Source organism: Polyodon spathula, chromosome 20 (assembly GCF_017654505.1).
Source record: "Polyodon spathula isolate WHYD16114869_AA chromosome 20, ASM1765450v1, whole genome shotgun sequence".
Lineage (NCBI taxonomy): Eukaryota > Metazoa > Chordata > Actinopteri > Acipenseriformes > Polyodontidae > Polyodon > Polyodon spathula.
In genome coordinates, this window is record NC_054553.1 from 29,896,384 (window position 1) to 29,918,159 (window position 21,776).

General features: G+C 42.7%; 1 protein-coding gene across 5 annotated transcripts in view; it reads left to right on the top strand.

Annotated features, from left to right (window-relative positions):
* LOC121295605 (rab11 family-interacting protein 4A-like) overlaps positions 1 to 14,950 on the top strand; it is a 51,701-nt gene extending 36,751 nt beyond the window's left edge. For 2 of the 5 annotated variants that reach the window (XM_041220465.1, XM_041220466.1), the window contains exons 2-14: positions 4,292 to 4,497; positions 4,967 to 5,158; positions 6,865 to 6,999; positions 7,395 to 7,430; positions 7,741 to 7,840; positions 8,472 to 8,575; positions 9,191 to 9,331; positions 9,677 to 9,758; positions 9,958 to 10,095; positions 10,654 to 10,812; positions 11,921 to 11,998; positions 12,268 to 12,411; positions 13,382 to 14,949. In XM_041220465.1, the coding sequence (XP_041076399.1) occupies positions 4,292 to 4,497; positions 4,967 to 5,158; positions 6,865 to 6,999; positions 7,395 to 7,430; positions 7,741 to 7,840; positions 8,472 to 8,575; positions 9,191 to 9,331; positions 9,677 to 9,758; positions 9,958 to 10,095; positions 10,654 to 10,812; positions 11,921 to 11,998; positions 12,268 to 12,411; positions 13,382 to 13,498 (1,632 nt within the window). In that variant the 3' untranslated portion in view covers positions 13,499 to 14,949. Of the gene's footprint in view, positions 1 to 4,291; positions 4,498 to 4,966; positions 5,159 to 6,864; positions 7,000 to 7,394; positions 7,431 to 7,740; positions 7,841 to 8,471; positions 8,576 to 9,190; positions 9,332 to 9,676; positions 9,759 to 9,957; positions 10,096 to 10,653; positions 10,813 to 11,920; positions 11,999 to 12,267; positions 12,412 to 13,381 lie in introns of all 5 variants that reach the window. The other 3 variants (XM_041220463.1, XM_041220467.1, XM_041220464.1) reach the window with 3 other exon arrangements.
* Positions 14,951 to 21,776: the final 6,826 nt, after the last annotated feature.

Below are 21,776 nucleotides of genomic sequence, written 5' to 3' on the forward strand. Positions count from 1 at the left end.
TCTCAATTGTGGCTGTTTCGAGCTGTTGAAATCACTTCTGCTCTGTGTATGTTTTGCAGCTAACCTCACAGGGAGAGGTTTCCATTGCATAAGGCAGGCTTTCACAATGGACTGCAGTGCAAATACCTGCTGAACCTGAATAAGAGTGACTTGAAACTCACACTAACTGTATTAGCAAACACACAGGCTCAGGTGCGACTTAGTCATGCTGTGATGTTTATTCAAAGCATGTTTACAAGTGGTCTGATTCTTCAAACTCCTGGCACCTGGTCATTTATTAATAATATACCTAAACAAGAACAATTCTGAAAGCCATGACTGGGTGCACTAGTGTGAGTTTCAAATCTTGCCAATGATGCTAACAGGCTGCAGTGATGAGGTTCTGGGGGTGTGAATGTGTTGCAACACTGTTGTGTTGCTGCCAGTATTCAGGATTCAGGGTTAACGTGGTGGTTACAGCTTAGGATATAAACTAATACAAATTAATACAGTGACTTACTCTTCAAAAAATATTGAAACGATCAATTAATGACATAAAAATATAGGATTCAGTTTACTATCAACATGCCTGCCTAACTGTGAATGAACCTAGTAAATAGTGAATTATAATTAGTGAATTAGATGTAATGGTAGCTGAAATCATGTAGAAATACTGAAATACAGTTACAACCTTTTTTGAAAGTCAAAACTTTGGTCAAGGAATTTGTATTGATTTGTTTTACAACTGCGTGTTTCAGGTCCTCCATGAGCAGAAGACAATGTTCTTTAAACCCCTGTAGATTGCTGCATGATGTCTGCCAATGCTGTTTCTGTTGTTTCAATTGCGCATCAGCTGTTTGTTTGTTCAGAAATTGAAAAGAAGGCAAATCTGCAACAGCAGCTTGGTATCAAAGAGAACCCCAGTAAAAACCTGTTCCAGGAGCCAGCGCCTTCCCTTCTAACAGCAGTACTTTCTTTCCGGGGAGATTTTCTCCATAGCAACCAGTTTTTTCCCCACTGGCTTGCCAAGCAAATGGGAAAGTACAGAAGTACCTAAACTTCAGAGTACATCAAGTAAGCGCTCATAGGGCTGGCTATTACAGTATTGGTATCATTGAGAAGGACATAAAAAATCCACTAGAATCTGACTGCTATAAAATGGTTTTACTGCAAGCAGTGGAAAAGATGAGCACCGCACTGCCAATGAGACCTTGCCGTGGGCGTATTAAACACTGTTAAGAGTTTTATACAGTGGTTGTCATTTACTATGTAACTGAAATGTGAAGGGTGCAGAAAGGAGCTAGGCACCCCCTGCTCTGGAGCTCAGTATTGAGACTTGGCTGCTCTGTGGGTGGCCTTCTTTAGCCAGCTTCTGCACAATACTAAGAGGCCCTCTTGACAAAGACCCGGATTTATCGCCTCTTCTCTGCTGTGAGCCCCGTCTCGTCAACGCTTTCCATCTCGGCTGTCTTGTCACTCCCGTTATCTTCCTTTTTGTTGTGCAATGAATCCTTCTCCCCCTTGTTTTATTATCAGAGATAAAACATGCCCATGGTTTTTCCGAGAAGTTTCTCTTCATGTTGCTGCCAGGATGCTGCTGTTGTACAAACAGCTGTACATCAAAACAGGATAGCGCTGGTCTTTATTTTTGTACTGGATGATGAAAACGCTGGGAGTTCTGTGTCAGTCAAGCATGAGTCAGTGGGTTTGATATTTTGAAAATACTATTCCTAGATCAGCTGAAGGACAGCAAAGGAATTGACAGAGAAACAGATAAGTATCAAAGAAGAGCCACATGGCTATGCATAGAATGGCTGAGTGGTCTGCCATGCTCTCTCTCAGTAGGAGAAAGGTATGAATGAAGGGGCCATGCACTTTGAGGGGCTCCTTCCCAGCAGATTTTAAGAGCCTGGAGAATGTTTTTTGACTTATTTTAGTGTCTATTTCAATTTGTTGTTCTGCCCTGTCACACTGGTCCAGCAAACACTTTACACTTTTTTTTTTAATAGTCAACTCTTTAGATTCCAGATTCCAGATTCCACTTCTAGAATGCCTGCTGTATCCAGTTCTACAACAGCAATGAGTTTTAATAGGGGCGTCCTTTGAGCGGTCTGGGGATCAAGGTGCTATTTCTTCAAGCAGTTGCTCCTGTTTGTAATTTACTTTAAAAAGAACAAAAAGCCACATAAAAAATAGGCATCCAGTAACTTGAGCATGCTTGAGAGAACTTGGAATGCATTACTTTGCAACTCAGTAACTGACTGCAGTAAACTCTGTGCAGTTGTGTCCTGCAGTTAATGCTGGTAATTACTGATGCAGAACACACTAAGCACAACTATTGTGGTTAAATGGGAGCCTTTTATCTCAAGCTGATCCTTTGAAGAAGGTATCATTAGTAACTCTATACAGCGCAGCTAGTTTAGTTTTATGAGCCAGAGTGGCTCATCTTACTGTTGATGTCAGTTTATACTCTGTGTGTTAAAGCTGTCTTGGAGAGCTGGGGCATTCCAAGGGATCAAGGGGCAGTTGCTTGACCCCTGATGTCAATTCATTCTTTTTTTCAGAAGACCCTTGAAACACAAGTGGTACCTGGGACATCCCACATGGGGGGTCAAAGTTCAACCAAATGTGCATTTCTGACAGCCACTTTCCCACCATGTGGGGGGCAGTAATGCACGGCTTTCTTTTACAAAGACACATGACACCTGCCCTGGAACCCTTTCCTCCATCACGTGGTTTATACATAATCATCATCATCATCATCATCAACCATGAACAGAGGAAGCACCTCCCAAGGGTTTAGTCCACTTTAAAAAGAAGCATGTAGGAAGAACCTTCATTCTAGACCGTTTTAGTCAGACTCCTTTCCCAGCAACGCTTGCCTTGCTCAGTGTAATGGCGAGCTGGATTACCCTGAAAGGCTGCATTGTCATCTGCCCAGAGAGCGGTGCTGGTATTGTTTACAGGCACTTGAGTGTCTTACATAAACCTGACCACATTGTAAACCAATATCAAAGAGCCTGAGAAGGCTTGGGGACAGCATGCAGGGTTCAGTGACGGAGTTCGGTTTCAGGATGTCACTGCAGAATAGATTTGGGCGGACGTGTTTTTTCTGTTGTGTATCAAACAGAAGCTCATTGGTTTATATATCAAACAGTTAATCTTATGTAAAGCACTGAGGCCCCATTAACTGTGCTCATACATTGCAAACAGGGCAGGTTTAGGGATCAAGTTGAGCAGCAGTTTGAGCCACTGCAGGTTTGCAGACTTTTAAAACATGATTGTGAATGAAGGGAGTCTTTAAAGGGTGTGAATTGCGAATTATTTAAGTGCATAGGGTAATGATTTGAGCCCTGTACTACAAATGTGTAGCCCTTCTAATTAGACTCACACTAAAAAGGTGGAATGGATCAAACTGCTATGCAATGGGAGTCCTAAACAATGATCTCTGAATGCAGTGTGATACCCAAGAGACCACAAGGAGGCATCATTGACCCTTCTAGTCCAGATTTGTTGTTCTTTCCCTTCATTATTAAATTGAGTTAAACAGACCTCAGAGGTCCTACTAATTGAATCACTTAATCCCCTGCATTGTTACTGTATGGCCTTGCTCATGTGTGCTGCCTCCATTCTGCTGTAACCAGTTAAACTTTCTGCAATGCAGCACCCCGACAGCCCTTGAGTTTCTCCAGTAACATTGTGCACTGTGCATTGCGTTACTATGGAAATGCAATTTCAAATCTGCCCACTTTAGATATAGTTTGCGTGGGAAGGGAAAACTATTAAAAAATAATAAATGTCACAGCGATTCAGAAACTTTGTGTGCAGGCTTTCTTTACCACGTGGTCTCTTCTGCAATGTATTAAATGTTGAGACAAGGAGGGGGTTAAGGCTAGTGGAAATGGTGTCCATTAATAAGTCAATAAAGGTTCCCAAAGTCTAGGAGGTCCATAGTGCTCATCCCATCCCATGTGCAACAAACTGAAGAAACAACCAATCCCATTAATTAAGACTAAAGTTAAATGGTGATACTGTACAGTGGGCTTGACATCATTCTTTAAATTAGTGGTAATGTTATTTTATAGTCTTGTTTTTAGAGGGGGTGTTCCCAACAGAAGATCATGCAGAAACACAAATAGCAGCATCTTGTAACCATGCATAAAACAGTGCTGTTCTAAGCTTATCTATTCAGCTTCCATGTATGCCTCTCATCCTACCGTCTGTGAATCTGTTGCATTCAGCACCTTGCCTGGGTGCAGTAAATCAGTTCCCCAGTTAATCCAGTTCTTGTTTGCTCTCTGTGTTTCCGCAGCGAGAGGAGGAGGTGCTGGGAGAGTACGGAGAGTGCGAGATCTTCCCTCCCGATGAGGACGGCATGACCCTGCCCCAGCGAGACAGCCACCGTGAGTCAGACATGGACAGTGCCATAGGGAGCACGCATAGCTCCGAGGGTTCCGACCTGTGCAAGGGAGAGGACAAGGAGGATGGGCTGGGGGGGCTCTTCCTTCACACAGACAAGTGAGTTGAACAAGGCAGTTACAGCTGGGCAGGGCATTCTCACTTCATCTAGGTCAGGGGTGTCCAATCAATCAAAAAGGGCCGTTCCACTCCAGGTTTAACAGGAACAATGAGATGCTGAACTGCTAGATCGAGGTTTGATTGGTTCAGGGTCTGGATGGAGGTTTGATTGGTTCGCAAATCCAATTTTGGGCTGCCCTGCAGTGTTCTTTTCTATTATAGCCCTGTCGACTGCAGGTAGTAGTAATAAACATGTCTATTAGATAGCTCTACAGTCTGTAGGGTAGGGGTATGGTTATGCACCAAGATTTCCACATTGCGTACAGTGTAACTATGCCTAATAACCTTGTAATCATGTGTAAGCACACACGTATTTACTATGTAAATGTACAGTAATTGGAGAAACTTCATGTCAAGTGTTACCTATGAGTCTGTCTGACTGAGTCTGACCCCAGTTCTGGTGTCGCAGGTCTATCCCACACAACCCCTCGGCCACGTCGGACCTGTCCACGCACTCCACCGCCTCGCTCATCAGCAACGAGGAGCAGTTCGAGGACTACGGGGAGGGGGAGGATGTGGACTACACTCCCAGCAGCCCCTGCCCTGACGACGAAACCAGAACCAACGGCTTTTCTGACCTTGGCTCCTCCGTCTCCTCCAGGTGAGTCCAGGGAGTCTCTTACAGACTCCCAGCCTGCCCCAGAGATGTTAAATAAGGGCTCCACTCTGAGTCCCTTACAGACTTCCAGCCTGCTCCATTTTATTTACACTTGTAGTAGCTTTTTTGCAGAGTTACTCGTTTTCTCTGCTGGCCTAGGAGATATGTATACTTCTGGAAAGCACCTGGAGATACTCTGGTATGATATGGAGTTATATCGGTTTGAATTGCATTGTATTTAGTTCATGAGGGTCCCTGATTTTTGGGTGACACCAGTGTTTCTGCCTTGGTTGGAAAAGGCTTAGAAAAGCAACAAGGATACCTTTTAAAATAGCCAAAGAGTAACAAGTTAAAGACAAGTTAGGTTCAAGGAGAGAGACGCACAGGATGTTTGCCGCTGGTGTTCCTGTAAGAAGAGAGGGATCCCTGCAGAGCGTGAATTGGGAGGCAGCTTACCCGAATGGGGGGCTTAATAAGAACGTTATCTGGGTCGTACTGCAAATGAAGGGAGAGTTAATTGCCTGACAGACAGCACCCTTAGGGAGCCCATACAGTCCCTTTGGGAGGGGTTCATTTCATAAACCCCTTGTGGTCCTATGTCGGATCAGGTCCAACATTACAATTTTCCCTTTCCAGTCCGATGTCGGATATCAAAAAGATGTAAAGCACAGATCTCTAATTGTTTTTTCTCCGGGAAAAAGCCAAGAAAAAATTTCAATGGCCGAGTGAGACCGATAGGAGCCGAATGAAGCCGAAAAAAGGGCGTATCTGATAGCCCCATGCACTACAGAGATAACACTGACATAACAAAGGAGGTAACTGCTTCTGCAACCAGCGCTCAAAGAATATCATTGACATTTGCAGAGCTTTTTGGAGATGTTATAGTAATAAAATAATGACTTGGATCGAATTATTGAGGAGACTGGTGATAAAACGAGTGATCAGGAGAGGATTTATCAGTATGCACGTCTATAAAGAGGTATGTGAAAAATACTGCGAACGAGGGATGGGGCTTGGCTGCAGGTACAGTGCTGAATGTCCATTTGCGATTCAATGCCTTTTAAACCTGATTTACTCTGAAAAAAAAAAATTTAAACAGCGCGTGTAAAATAAACTTTGCGTGTGAAAATAAATTGGACCTGATGTGCCTGACAAGCACTGAATAAATGGACTGCTAAGGGTAAATGAGTTGACTGACAAGTTTTGCCAAACAAACCTTTATCCCCAGATAGATGACATATAAAGATGCGGTGTGTGCATTTCAATGCAAGGTTTGGTGAAGCAGTTAACCTGATCTGATCCTCAGTGTTAGAATTCCTTCAGAGATCTGAAACACTGCCCCACGTTGTTTGTAGTCATGTGGGTGCACTCTCTGTTGGTATTGGCTTTAAAAGGTTCTTAAGGTTTTTAGACTCCATATTCTGTATTATTTCATTTTCATCCACCCTTATTAGAGCCCCCAAGATCCTTGTCATGTTCAGCTTCACTTACTGTACATATGCTGCATCAGCCAGTTTCTTTGCTGAAACAGTGGGACAGGCAGAGAGGTAAAGGTGCAAACGTTAATGGAATTGAGCAGCTTGAACTAAGAGGGGAAGGCGCAGTGAAAGAGATACCAATGCAGATTAAGGGTAGGGCCAAGGATGATTCAGTCCCTGCACCTGTACAGCTTCACATAGTGCAATGGCTTTTTTTGTGTTTTTCCACAGTGCTGGCCAAACCCCCAGGAAGATGAGGCACGTCTACAACAGTGACCTGCTGGATGTGTACTGCTCCCAGTGCTGCAAGAAAATCAACCTTCTCAACGACCTGGAGGCCAGGCTGAAGAACCTGAAAGCCAACAGGTACCATGCTGGGGACCATGCGTTGTCCATTTCCTTTGAATCCATTTTCAGCAGTTCCCTGGATTCTTCAAGAAGGTTGTGTGTGTTGTTCGGGCCGTGCCCAGGCAGGGTAGTCTCTACTGCTTTGTCCTCATTTTGGGAAGTCACCCAGATCAAAAAGTGATTCCCGTTTGCTAAAGTAAATGTCAGGTCTTCTGGTGCAGTTGATTGTCTGTGTCGTGCATCGCACCCTTCCTCTGGAAAACATACCTCTGCTCAGTGCTGTTGTTTCAGGATAGTTTGTTTACCTGTACGACTAGAAAACTAACAAAACACATTTCTCTTGTAGGTTTTATTGCCTAAAAAATTGTGCCAGTTAGAGTACTCACGTACATTTTTTGTTTTCTTTTTCACAGTCCCAACAGGAAAATAACAAGCACTGCCTTCGGACGGTAAGTAACTAACAAAACCTTTACTTTGTAAAAGGTTGTACCCAACAGAATACATGATGATGTACACAGATATACAAGTATTAAACATTGCACTATAGCAGAAGCTGAGCTGAAGACAAGCATCTGCAAAGAGAATATATTGTGAGCTCTCCAGCGCACTCCTGTCATAACCAAGCAGAGAGATCAATGCAGCCACACTGGCTCATCGCACTCACCCCCCTGCTCTGCGATGTTCGGCACACACTTATGGGATGGGAATCTTCCTGGTCCGCTCACTTGCTAGATTTATGTGTGTTTCATTTTCTCACAGGCAACTGTTTCACAACAGCAACTTCAGCAGCAGCAATGGCAGCACAGAGGATCTGTTCAGAGACAGCATTGATTCCTGTGACAACGACATCACCGAGAAGGTAAGGAAGAAGCTCTCGATGCAGGAGCTGCGTGTGTGTGCTTGCAATACCATGTGGCTTAATCAACACCAGCATGTCTCTTACACCTCTGTTCTATTGCAGTGTTCTGTTAGATTCAATAGAGATAGAGGTTTTTGGTAGGCATTACAGACACAGGAGTTTGCTTATGAACTGTAAAGTGTTTGGGGTGTGTTCTATAACGTCTGGATTTTAGTTTTAATCATAAAGGGAATCATAAAGCAGTCCTTGATTCCAAACAGATTTTCGTTAAAGACCTGTCAGTCAAAATGAATAAATGTAATATAGATAGGAGTGTGCACTGTGATACTGTCTGAGCCCCAACAGATACCTCAAATAACCAAAGATACTGTTTGAATCCAAACACTTCAACATCCTCTTTGTCTGTGGCTTGTATTTCCAATTGCCTTTCTATTAAAGAATAGTTTAGTTTAGGATCTAATTTTTTTCCAAAGAGGAACTTGCAGGGAAGTCATGTGCAATGTGTTGGAGGCTGCGGTGTGCTTGATATGCATGCGAGGCAGGTGCGCTACTATTTTACTGAAGCTGGCTTTTTCCCGAGAGCCGCTTTGACGCAGGGACGGGATTAATTTGTTTGGGAAACGCTCCTCAGGTGAGCTCTCTGGAGAAGAAGGTGACGGAGCTGGAGAATGAGAGCTCGCTGAACGGAGACCTGAAGGGCAAGCTGAAGCAGGAGAACACACAACTGGTGCACAGGTACGGCAGCAATAACCATCTGCAACAAACACCTTGCAGGATGAGGGGGAAGCAGGGAAATGATTTGGGGAGATACACAGGGCTGGTGTAGTCGCTTGGGAATTTCCACATGTGCTTTGGCTTATCGTGCTGATGTAGAGTGTCGAACTCTGGCATTGGCACAGAACAAGCCATGAGGAACAAACACAAAGATGCAGTAAAAGAAATTGTCCATAAAGTAGAGCAGAGGTGTCCAGTCCCAGTCCTATTAGACAATGCAACTTACAGCAAAGGCACCAGGTCATGATGCAGCCATTTATATGTATCTGAAACATTTGCATATCACAATATATAAATGGTAAAGATTCTCAGCAGAATAAAAGGATGACCAGTAATACTGTTAAAGCTAATAACAGACAGTGATCCCCCACTAGCACGGTGCCAGTGAGCTCAACAGGCTGCCCTCCAGAGGCTGGTAGCTCACTGACTGCTGCTAAGCTTCTGGTGTGAAGAGGAGATGGATCGGAGGACAGCCACTGACCTTAAAGTCTGCTGAGCTGCTGCAACGAGGGAACATAATTGAATATTTGGGCATGGAAAGGGATTTGACCCCGGGTGTCGTGCTTGTGTGATCAGGGTCCATGAGCTGGAGGAGCAGATAAAGGACCAGGAGGCACGAGCAGAGCAGGTGCTGGAGGAGGAGATCAAGAGGCACAGAGAGGCCTACGTGAAGATGGAGAGGGAGAAGAGCACAGAGATAGAGCTGCTCAACAACAGGTATGGGCTGAGAAGAGGCACAGGGCTATTGAAAATAGGGACATGCAGCATTAGGAAGTTTGAACGTCATTTAGGAATAAAAGGAAAGTATGAAGGAGGTGCAATTGCAGAAGGTGAGAGTCTTGCATATGCCTTACTAAACCAAATAATTGTGGATTAAGTGAAATTAAGTTTGCATTTCATGAAGCTGCGTATAGTCTTTCAATTTCAAGTCAGGGCTGCCTGTCGAGCCCCTCCTGTTGTTAGTGAGTTTGGCAGGACCATCTCCTGGTTCCAGTCCTAGTGGTTGAGGGAACTGTTTCACCAGCTGGCTTGCTTATTGTCTGAATCCTGTCATTTCCACAGGGTACAGCAACTGGAAGACGAAAACGGGGAAATGGGCAGCAGTGTAAACAGATTAAAATCACAAACAGAGAAACTGGATGAGGTAACTATTTGGTCTTTTGGATTTCTTGTTTTCTAAACAAGAATGTGAAATATTAAAATCTTAATATTCTTCTGCGGCAGTCATCAATCTCCAGATTATATCAATGTAGCCACAAGGGGGAGCTGAGGGGCTAACTTTTGCTCCCCTCGCCTCTTCATGTATTTCCACGTCATGAACCGGTTGTGGGTTTTATTTCCAGGAAAGGCAGCGGATGACATACAAGCTGGAGGACACCAGCCTGCGGCTGAAGGATGAGATGGATTTGTACAAGAAGATGATGGACAAGCTGAGACAGAACCGGCATGAGTTCCAGAAGGAGAGAGAGGCAACACAGGAGGTGAGAGAGAGAGAGAGAGAGAGGGAGGGGGGGGGGGGGAGAGAGAGAGAGAGGGGGGAGAGAGAGAGAGAGAGAGAGAGAGAGAGAGAGAGAGAGAGAGAGAGAGAGAGAGAGAGAGAGAGGGGAGGAGAGGGGGGGGGGGGGAGAGAGAGAGAGAGAGAGAGAGAGAGAGAGGAGAGAGAGAGAGAGAGAGAGAGAGAGAGAGAGAGAGAGAGAGAGAGATTCCGGCTTTAGAATTTTACCTTCGGAATTGTGGCAGAGTGTATTAAAGTTATGGGATGATTCTTTATCGGTTGGTTTGACAGACCCCGATTATCACTAATCTTGAACCAGCTAATGTTATTTAAGGTAAAGTATCCAAGACTAGTGCTAATCGGGGTCTAAACCAGATGTATTTTTGCAAACATTTGAGGTATTCCTTGTTTTACAGCAGTCTATGTCCCTGTTCTCCTCCCCATGCCCCCCTACACGTTCGGGTACCCCCTTGTCTCCCCCATTTCCCCCCTCGAGGGGTCCGCTTCCCCCCCTCTCAGCTCACTCCGGACCTATCCTCTCCAGCTCATTGAGGACCTGCGAAAGGAGCTGGAGCACCTGCAGCTCTTCAAGCTGGAGACGGAGCGACCCGGCCGGGGCAGGAGCTCCTCCTCCAGCCTGTCCGAATTCAACGCCAAGACCCGCGAGATGGAGCTGGAGCACGAGATCAAGCGCCTCAAGCAGGTATGGGTTTTTTTTTTTCACACGACCGACCTTAGATTGAGTCGTGATCCACCCTGACTCGTCAGCTTTCCCAAATGGAAATAAAATTTAATCTTTGTCTGTAGTCAGTGTGCTCTGTTGTTTCTCAGGCAATTGATCAGTTAATTAATTCATGACTACAGGATACACATCAGCTGCAGCATTTAAACTGTGCATGTGACAGTGAGATTGAAGTTGTTGTAGACCAGTCTTGGTTACCTTTTAGCATGTTAACAAAAAACACAACGCTGTTTCAATATTAAAACGTCTCTAAAAAAAGATAATAATAACTACAGCATATTCTTACACAGTAATCTACTGCATTATGCTGTTTATTAATTAGAAAAATTACACCTGCTTCCTTACATGAGCTAGCATAGGAAGCTGTGACATTTTCTGTGGAACGTCTAAAAAGCTCATTTTACAACGTTGGAGATTGGCAGTGCGGGATACATGCAGATTGCATTGTGTTAGTTAGGAGTTCTTCAGGAGTCCTTCCTGGCTCTTGTGGGTCTAAGCCCTGTTTATGTCTGGCCCCCTTCCAGTGTCTTGGGGTTCGTTTGGGTGATTGCTGCCTCCAGCCATTCACAGCACTGTTTGGACAGTACCCAGCTACCGGCTGCCAAGAATATCAATTTGGTTCACTTTTTTTTTTCTGACTCTATTATTTTAGCTTAGCAGGCAGCAATGAGAAAGCTCTGCGCTCCAAGACAGAGGGCTCCTTTCTTTTCTGTTGCCAGTTTTAGACCGCTTTGTAAACAACACAGTGACAGCACATGGCTCCATGCTTATCAGAGCTGTTCAGAGAACCACAGCTACCATTGTTTTATTGAAAGGAAGCCAAGTACACCTAAAGTGTATGATTAGAAAAAAAAGTTCTGCGAGGAGTGGACCCCCGTCCCGTCCCGATGTGTCCCTCCCTCCCCTTCTCCAAATTAAGTCCCAATTGAGATTGCTTTTAGTGACATTCTTATATTTTTTATTTATTATTATTTATTATTATTATTATTATTATTATTATTATAAAGGACCCACTGTAAAAACAGACGTTTAACCAGTTTTATAACTTATTTTTTTATTATTTATTCAGAAATTAATTTCCCAGGATATCCCAGCTGAAATTCAACGTATTCTTTCCAGCGGGGTCCTGCTTCTCCCCAGTTTGCTGGTAAACTTTTTTTATGTGACATAAAAAAAACCATTAACATACACTATTGAACTAACAAGGATCCACTGCGTTTAAAGTCTGTTCATGTCACTAGCCCATGTGTGTCAAGAATAACAATCAGTTTATAGCTTTGATTAAGAAGAACTCTTTCTTCTTAAAATAACAATCTGTTTCTAGAAACATTTCGCTCCTTGCAGCTCCTGGGAACCTCAATCTTTTCGCTCCGTGAAACAATTAGCTCACAACTTGCCTTTTTTTCTTTCCTGCAGGAGAACCAGAAACTCAGAGAGCAGAACGATGATCTGAATGGACAGATCCTAAGCCTCAGTCTCTACGAAGCCAAGAACCTCTTTGCAACGCACACAAAAGCCCAGTCTCTGGCCGCTGAGATTGACAACGCATCGAGAGATGAGGTAAACGAATTACAGCCTTTGTGATTAAGTGTGAGGAATGTTGCTCGCCAGCTTGTCCACTGCCAAGCGGTGGCATTCAGGGGAACAACTTCTTCCACAGTGTAGGGCCAATATGCGCTTCCCCCCCCACCCCCATGCCCATCGAGCATGCTTCAAGCCAGCCCTGCACTGGAGGGAGCACCCTTCATCTTGGGGGAGGAAGGAGGGAGGGAGCAGTTCAGTCCTCAAGCCTTGCACTTTAGGGAGCACCCTTCATCTTAGGGGATGAAGGAGGGAGGGAGCAGTTCAGTCCTCAAGCCTTGCACTTTAGGGAGCACCCTTCATCTTAGGGGATGAAAGAGGGAGGGAGCAGTTCAGTCCTTAAGCCCTGCACTGGAGGGAGCACCCTTTCTCTTAGGGGGTGAGGGATCAGACTCCATGTGTACAACTCCTTGGCCTGTCTTTTTAAGACAAAACAAGTGCAGTGCACTTTTACAGAAAAAAGAAAAACTCTGTTTTTGGTCTAACAGGCATGTTTGCTTTATTTCTGTTTAGCATGTACCCAGGTTTAAAATAGATACCTGCAGAACTTTTGCTTAGCGGGGTGCTGTGTTGTGGCAGATGTTTGTGCTTTGATTTATTCCCAGTGTTACAGTCTGTTCCTGTAAACTGCAGGGGCTGTACTTGGCCCACTAGTTACAAGGTGAGTGTGTGATTAACCTCTACAGCTAGCAAGGGAATGGTAAGGAGTCTGTGTGTGAGTGAATTGATCTGACCATCCCGCCAGTCAGTCCTGCACTGGAGGGGAGTGACTTGGTGAATTAACACAAAAGTTGGTAGGCAAAACAGTTCTTTTAACTTGATGTCATTAATCAAAACAAAGCACTTCTTAAAAACAGTTCTTAAAAACAATCCTTCAGGTTCTGTGAATAGGGCCCCGGTCCCCTGAATTTCCTCATGGTTTTACTGCATTGTTTCTGTTTCCTTGCAGCTCATGGAAGCCCTGAAGGAACAGGAGGAGATAAACTTCCGTCTGAGGCAATACATGGACAAGATCATTCTCGCTATCCTGGATCACAATCCATCCATACTGGAAATCAAGGACTAGGAATGTGTCTGTAAGGGACTGAGAGCGAGAGAGCGAGAGAGAGAGAGAGAGAGAGAGAGAGAGAGAGAGAGAGAGAGAGCTACACAAAGCAACAACGAACAAACAGCCTCCAAACAACACCACCTGCAGCTGCTGCACCTGCTGTTACTGCTCAGAAAGTCATTTTGTGTTTGCAAGGATGTTTTCAGTACCTGCTGTAGTAATCTGTGAATCACGAAGATGTGTGTAATCTTTCGTGCACTATTTTTCCCCATTTTTGTGAAGAAGAAAAAAAAAGGCTACCGTCATCTTAAAAGAAGCTTTTAGCGATAGTCGTTATAACTGGAAAATACTATTGTAATAACTGGATAAAAAAAAGACTACCTCTGGCAATGAATGTACAGCTTTAGATGAAGCCAGCGCTAAGCCAGTAACTCAGCTTTGTGTCAGTGTTTTAGTGCTTCCACAGTAACAGTCTGTGGTGCCTCATACACCCGGGTTCTACATGTAACTGCTAGATCTTGAACTGTTTTACTGTGAGTGCTGCAAGCAGGTCTCTTGTTCTTGATGTCATGCAGGGGCTGCTGATACGTTAAGAAGGGAGGCTGCTATTAGAGCTTCATCAGAGACTAATTGAAGGGTTTGGGGAAACAGCACGGCTGAGGACTGGGACCCCAAGAGCTGAGCTAGCGACTGTTACAATGTATACCGTAAATGGTTTAGAAAATTTAGCACCAGCTAACAAACCCCTCCCTAATCAAGCCCCGCTCCCCAGCTCTTCATTGAGTTTTCAGTGGTTTGTGTTACAGTAAGTATGGGTCATGTGAGTAGTCATGACCCAATGAGAAACTATCCTCATCTCTGATTGATGAGGAATACAAAAATTAACCATGTCTACTGGCGCCAGAACTGAATGTTGCTGAGCAGCCAAATTGTCCAGCTAAACGGTCTTTATATGCAGGGTGGTTCGTAAGCAATGGACCACTGTCAGAGTGACAGGACGATATTAGTAATATGGAGTGTAGGTGGTCTTGGTAACTTGGTTTGAATCCCACTCACATTGCCTGAGAAGGGCATTGCTTCAGGGACCACTCCTGGCGAGGCACTCAGCGAGACTATCCAGACTGGGCCATTGCAGCAGCCAGGGTTTAGTCTCTTGGTAACGTCTGGTTCTTTGATACAGGCTGGACTGAAGGGGAGAGAGACTATTACTCAGTGGAAGAGAAAGGGAGATCCTGGAGTTAGGAGAGGACAGGGGGAGGGCAGAGCTCAGTGCACTGCAGGGCTCCCTATGGTCCCGTTGTTCAAGTGTGTTTCTGCAGCAGCCGTGGAGGCACGGCTGGGAGACGCACTGTAAGACTCTGGGGGTGTAAAAATAGACGGCATACACGTGCTGCTGGATAGAACAGATAGAATATCTACAAGCACAGGAATGTTCTATTGATTTAGCAGTCAATATTAATGTAATAAAACTGAAAATATCTAAAAGAATATATATATATATATATATATATATATATATATATATATATATATATATATATATATATATATATATATAGAGATATATATATAGAGATAGAGATAGAGATAGATACATACCTACATACATACTGTATGCCCTCGGTTAAAACTAGAACCCAGTGATGATTACGGGAAAATAGTGATCATTTATTTTGAAAGAAAGAAGGAAACATTATTTAAAAAAAAAAAAATCTTTATTTTTTCATACAGATCTTATTCATCTATTCTATGGTACATCTTGTTTTGAAACATTTTCCCCCTGCAAGACAGGAACGAAGTAGCGGTACACAATGTGCTGGTGGATCCTAAGCGTGTCTAAATGTCACATTGCTGATTTGCGGTTTTCACTTTCCTCTCTTGTTCAAAAGTAGTGTAAGGGATTGTATCCTGTACACTCAGGCCAGTGAGCCAACGTGTGGTTCTACCAATGTCATGTGATGCTGTAGTGAATGACAGCTATTCTAATACCTGCAAGTGGAGGCTTCATTATTTGAGGGTTCAAGTCTTAAGTCCTGCAATTTCAGAATCCTTGGCTTTCAATCTGGATCAGAAATCAGGAAAATCATTCTGATTTGAAATCTGCAGCTTCGTGCAAATGATTGTGGTTTAGATCAGCTTGGGCAACCTTTATTTAGTTATAACTAATGTGCCAGTTGCAGCAGTAAGCCAAAGGTGCTGAAATGCTGGTGCAAGATATTATCATGACAACATGTTTGTGATCTATCAGGTCAGGAGCCCCTCCAGTAATATCCAGCATTAGCACATGCATTATTTCATGGTACATCAGCAATGCCTGCATGCACTGGACAGTCCGTTAACAACATTAATAAAATGGAGAAGCACGCTCCATTTAGGAACTTTGAGTAACTGTGTAAGTCACCAGAATTTAGACGCCTGCACTGCAAGCTAAAACGTAGACCTTGCCTCTATCCTCAGAGAAAGCAAACGATATATACAGTACAAAAAGACACGCTCATCAATCACTGTAGGACAAGCTACTGCACACAGGCCTTCAAGGACAGGACTGGAGCGAGGAATTGCGATAAAGAAAAAAAAATAAAGAAGCAGGTACGTTTTGGTCCTCAGCTGGTGTGAACTTTGCACAACAAACACATATATAAATGTAAATGCCATGAATGTATCATTTCATTCTTAATTGTGATTGTTTCATTTCTTATAGAAAGTTAAAAAAAATGTACTGAGATGCTACAGAAGCAGTGAATGTTGCACATGCAGTATTTAAAAGAGTCGTGTGTAGAGAAAATATAAATGCTGTAAACTATATTGTGACAGAATTTAGTTTTGCTTTGTTGCACAATCTAGCATTCTCTTTTTGCATGTTGTTATTTTCTGGTATTGGTGCCTTTACTCAAGAAGTGTCACGACTGTATTATTATTATTATTATTATTATTATTATTATTATTATTATTATTGTTATTTTGTCTTTTATTTGGCAAGCTTCTTGTAGCTCTAATCTATGAACATTTTCTGATAAATTGTAAATTGTATATAGATATAAAAAAAGTTCTGATTTGTATTTGTGTGCCACATATCAACGTGTAAAACTCATTTTTTACAGTTTTGGGGGGAATGGAATGATATCGTACATGGAGTGGGGTGTGCCTGAAAAATCTGCACCACTCGTTTTTATTTTGATCAAGAAGCAACTTATTGTTAGAGTTAAAAAAAAAATTAAAAAAACTAAGAGAAGAATTATGTGGTTCACAAAAAAACCCTTTAAGTTGCTGGCTAATGCTCTGGGTCATTTGCAGTCATCTTCTTTGTGGTTTAAGAATATATATTTTGCACTGGTCACTGATTCTGCTGACCTCTGATTGTTTTGGGGGCTGATAAAGAGGTGTTTCTATTGCTTTTAGTATTGCTTTTTTGTATGAGGCAATATTGCTTTTCTCAACTCCCATACAAAGGCAATGACAGCATAATCACTCACCCAGAAACACCAGGGCGACAGAGAGGCAGGTCCCTCCATCTATCAGGCTGGTAATCCAAAGTATGTTGTTAGAGCGTACCTGTTTTAAATACAGTGAAGTCATACCCACTGTTAAATAGATCAGGTAATCAGCTGCTGTCCAGTTAAATTAATCGACTGTAGTTTGCTGTAAACCCCAGTTGTAAAGTAAAAGCCAGTGGGTTAACAGTATGATCCTAGTTTATTGCTGTGAATAAACAGTGCCCTAAGCAAACAGCACAGCAATGTCAGCCAGTGACAGCACCATGGGTTTGGAACACATAAGCCCAGTGGTCCTGATAGAGGCAGGCCAGTGAGATCATGCTGCTGTGGCTTTTTGTTCATATCACTAGTGTGTTTAACCATGACAGTGCTGCTGGTACCAGTGGTACCATCCACACACATTACACTTCTCAAGGTTTCTAGACAACTAGTCCAGTTTTGGATCACTTAGCTGGGAATAATTATTTCTTCTGATGTTGTTTTATGCATTTCTGTTTTTTGTTTTGTCTTTCTCCCGCTGATAAATACAGAAAGCAAGAAGATAGACACAAAGCTTTAGCAAAAGCGTGCAGCTCAGACAAACTGGTATGAACTCGAGACGAGCAAATGTAAAAGTAATATTGCCTCTTTACAGATGTTTCCATCACTCTTGCTTGTAACCTTACTCCTGGCGCCATGCAGATGCATTGATTTACTGTTGTGCTGAAGCACCCTGTCACATGTAAGGTATTCTTTCTATTAATGTGAGGTTTTGTATGAACACAGGCCCTGGACGCTAATGTGACTCCTTACACCTAGTGATGCTGTATTACCATACGCTGTAAATACAATGATTTGCTTTTAGGCATGATTAAAGGAATACATATAGAAGACCTGTGTTGTGTGTTGGGATCTGTTGCAAAAAAATATTTAAGAAAACAAAAACCATTTGTACAGTACCACGCAGAATTGAGTGGCACGGTTCATTTTATCCAGCTTTTACCCCATCAAATTGAATACCCTTAGAAATAACTGATTCTTAAACTTAAAAAAATAGAGGACACGTGTCAGAGTAACCCTCTTAAGAGTTTAATGATGTACCTGCGTGGATTCACACTCAAGAAGATGCAGGGCTGTGCTGAAATATGTCATACACAAACATGTATTGCTGAGCAGGAAGGCTCCCCCTATTGGTGCAAACGTGTAATCGCAGGATTTAAAAAGAACAACGACTGTTTAGCAAAACAGGCTGAACAATTCCTTATGAACCAATTAATGCATTGGTTCATAAGTAAATACATCTTTAAAAAAAAACATATGTACCTTTTACAACAACATGCATTATATATCATTTTAAATGGTTTTCAGAACAGTACTTTCTACAATAATACAGTAGCCAGGCCTGCGTTGTCTGTTGTTATGCGTCTATACAGTACTTATAACGAACTATACTTCTCGATATTTGCTAATAGATTAACCAGTATTGTGTTTTGCAAATGATGTACCGTGCACCTACATCTAGTACTATATTAATATCTGTTTTTGCCAGGCCTGGATGGAGAATATCGAGATCAGAAGCGAGGAAGTTCCTCTGTATGGTCAGCAGGTGCGGGCGGTAGAGAAACTCGAGTGTCGCTGGTAATATTGTGCCCAGGCAGGGGGGGTTACACCGCAACAAGAATACAGAATTTATTAATCTTTCTGATACTCCCCAGTGAACGTTTGTTGTATGCACAGTAGAATAATAATTTATAAAACATCTCTTTGGTTTGAGCAGAGCCTGCGACTTGGTCAAATAGATAATTTCCTTGATTTAAAATCTGCAGACCTGTTTGTCAGTAGCACAATACTGAAATAACAGTTTTAAACAGCCGCTTTGCAGTGAAGCCAGAAGGCCTCAGCCGATGTCAATGTCAATGTAACGAGGAATAAAGCGTGTAATATGTGTAAACTTTGCACCAGCTATCCTACATAAATTATATTTTATTCTTTTTTTTTTACAAAACTAGAGCCAAATTGCTTAACTATAGCAAGATATATTGTGATGAAGAGCTCGACCTCGATTTGGACAGCCCGGTGGCAACGCAGTATTTGATCCCTATTTGACCTTTTTTTTTATATGATGTCTGGTTGCACAGACCGTGATCATTAATCCTAGATTAGGTAGACCAAGGTTAGCAGTGTTAATCTGGGTAGGCCATTAAAAACACAAACGCGGTATAGGCTGATCGGATCAATACCTCTGTGTCTGAAAAGTTCTACCCATTATGCATATAAATTGAAAGCACTCAACTTGTATATGTATGCACCAGTGTGTAATTTTAAGGTGCCGCCTTCGGTATACAACTGTATCCGAAGCGTTTGTTTACTTGACGAACTTTTGAGAGTTTAGAAAGTCTTTTTTGAGGTTATTTTATATGTGTTACTTTGGAGGCGTATTAGTGTGTTTACACCCAACCAAAAAATAAGTAAATGAATTTCAATAAATGCCCTTTATTTTCTGAAACTGTTTGCATCCACTAGGTGGCTCTCCAGGAATTATATTCATAAACTCACACACGGCAATAAACCTTTTCCCATTGCCTTTATATTACCCCCCTCGGAGGAGTCTGCACAGTAGTGGATCCTGCATGCCAGCATTCTTGTTATTCACAGCTTCTGCACTATGGCTTCCAGTATCTGAAAGACAGCCTTTAGTACAGATTGCATCGGTGTGTCAGTATGTATCGGGTACATTCACATGCATCAGGGGGCTAGTTAGCCTCTTCTCTCCTTTTTGCCTGGGATGTTTCTGGCACAGTTGCTGACTAAACGGCTCATTTCCGAAGCACAGTGTAATCAGTGTTGGTGCAATCAGCCCCTCTTAGCCAGGGCAGTGGTCTTCCAAGTGGGCTAATGCATTCCACATTTCAAATTTACCATCACATTTCATCAGTCAGGGCATGGCTTGAGAGCTCAGGGAGGGACAATGTGTCTTGAAACCAGTGACCCCAGTTTGTAATACCTGAAAAAAAAAAAAAAAAAAAAAAAAAAAAAAACTCTCTGAAAAGAGTTTTTGGAAATGGTCCCCTAAAAAGCTGCTGTTGTCTCACTCATTAAGAAAACTTTATTTCACAACACACAGGGAAAGTAAAAAAAAAAAAAAAAAAAAAAAGGAAAAATTGTTTCTAGAAATAATCGTGAAGACACAAAGCCTAAGCACTTACTATATAAACTGTGGGAGCAGAAAGCTTTGCTGAGAGGTGTACGGTTGCGTTTCTCTTTGCATGGGAATTGTGCTTGGAGTTATTATCTAATAACTGTGTGCTTTGTTGCATATTGAAAACATTAGCCAGCCTTGGAACCCTGTTTTTCCTCCTCCTGGGTTTATCTAAAGTCTCAAATGGAGCCCAGTCCGCTGCCAGTAAAACACTGTCATGTCTTTCCGCGTCGCTTCCTTTTTTTATTGCTATGAGGCCTGTGAAACTCGACAGCACCAGTGCCGTGAGGAATACAACTCCCAGCTTTGATCATCAGGTTGAACTACACGTCCTCCTTCTTGACATATCGCTGTGAGCCAACTTCCACGTACTCTCGTTAATGGTCGTGGGGAGAAGTTTCAGATTTACTGCCTCACACTTTTTCATCCTTTCAGCTAAGCTTGGAATTTAAAAAAACTCAGCTTCCGCTAATCAGAGCGATATGTGAAATTAATCACACAATGGTCATGATATTTGGCCCACAAAAACATGCAAGATATTTTTACAGCAGGAGAGAATGCAGGGGTAAACAAAATGGTTTGTCTCTTTGCTTCCTCCCAGTATAACTCTGAAGGACACACCTGTTACTCCACACCACTGGACTTCACCAATTCCTCTCCTGAGAGAACCTATATGGGTTTGGCAGGACGCTGTATCATTCACCAAGGTAGTGTGTCCCTAAAAACTGCGCATGTAGTGTGTAGAATGTAACACTAGAGGTCAGGGTTGAGTAAGAAGACGGAATATCCTAGGGATGCATTCTGTGTAGTCTTTTGAGACTGTTCTGCATTCAGGAAATGTAAAATACAATATTGCTTTTATTATGAAATATCCTGTTGATTGTTGCTTAGATTAAAAAAATAAATACACTGGTACTTGACCAGTTAAAGGGTTAAGCACATTCAAAGTGGTGGGAGCAGAATTTCTGATGAATTTTGAGACAAGGATAAATAAAAGTTGTATATATCGTGGGTGAGCCTTTTTCCACACAGACGCATCAGACAAAATAAATGTTTAACAGCAGCAGGGTTTAAATTGAGGCACAGCATGCTGTTGATCAGGAGTGGATGTTCATTTCGTTAGGGCTGATTCTACCTGCATATTTCTGCACAGTATGCTATTTCTGCACAGTATGCAAGTGAAGGTTCAGTGAATCCTTGTTATAAAGCTGCAGTTGAGTGGCTCCACGCTGTTGTTATAGCAATAGGCTCTTCAGTGTAACGCCTCACTTTAACAAGTAAACTGTCCTGATCCCAAGCAGAGACAGCACTGCATTTATATCACCTGCATTCTTACTGAGCGAGTTCTCTAATCTTCCAGTTGGTGGGAACTCTAGGGCAGTGAACAATCTCAAGATGATCCCTGATTCTGTATTCCCCTCTTAGTTTCCTTACAATGACCGTGAAGATCACTGTACTGTGAGGGTAAGATTTCCATGCATTCCTGGTACATGTATTCCAAACTCAAATCACACAGTGAAGCCTGTATGAACAGCGCCCTGTTTGTTTAACCCTGTGAAGCCCAGAATGTGAATGAGCAGATGCCTGTTTTAACTTCTTATAACAATATACTTTTACCCTTAGT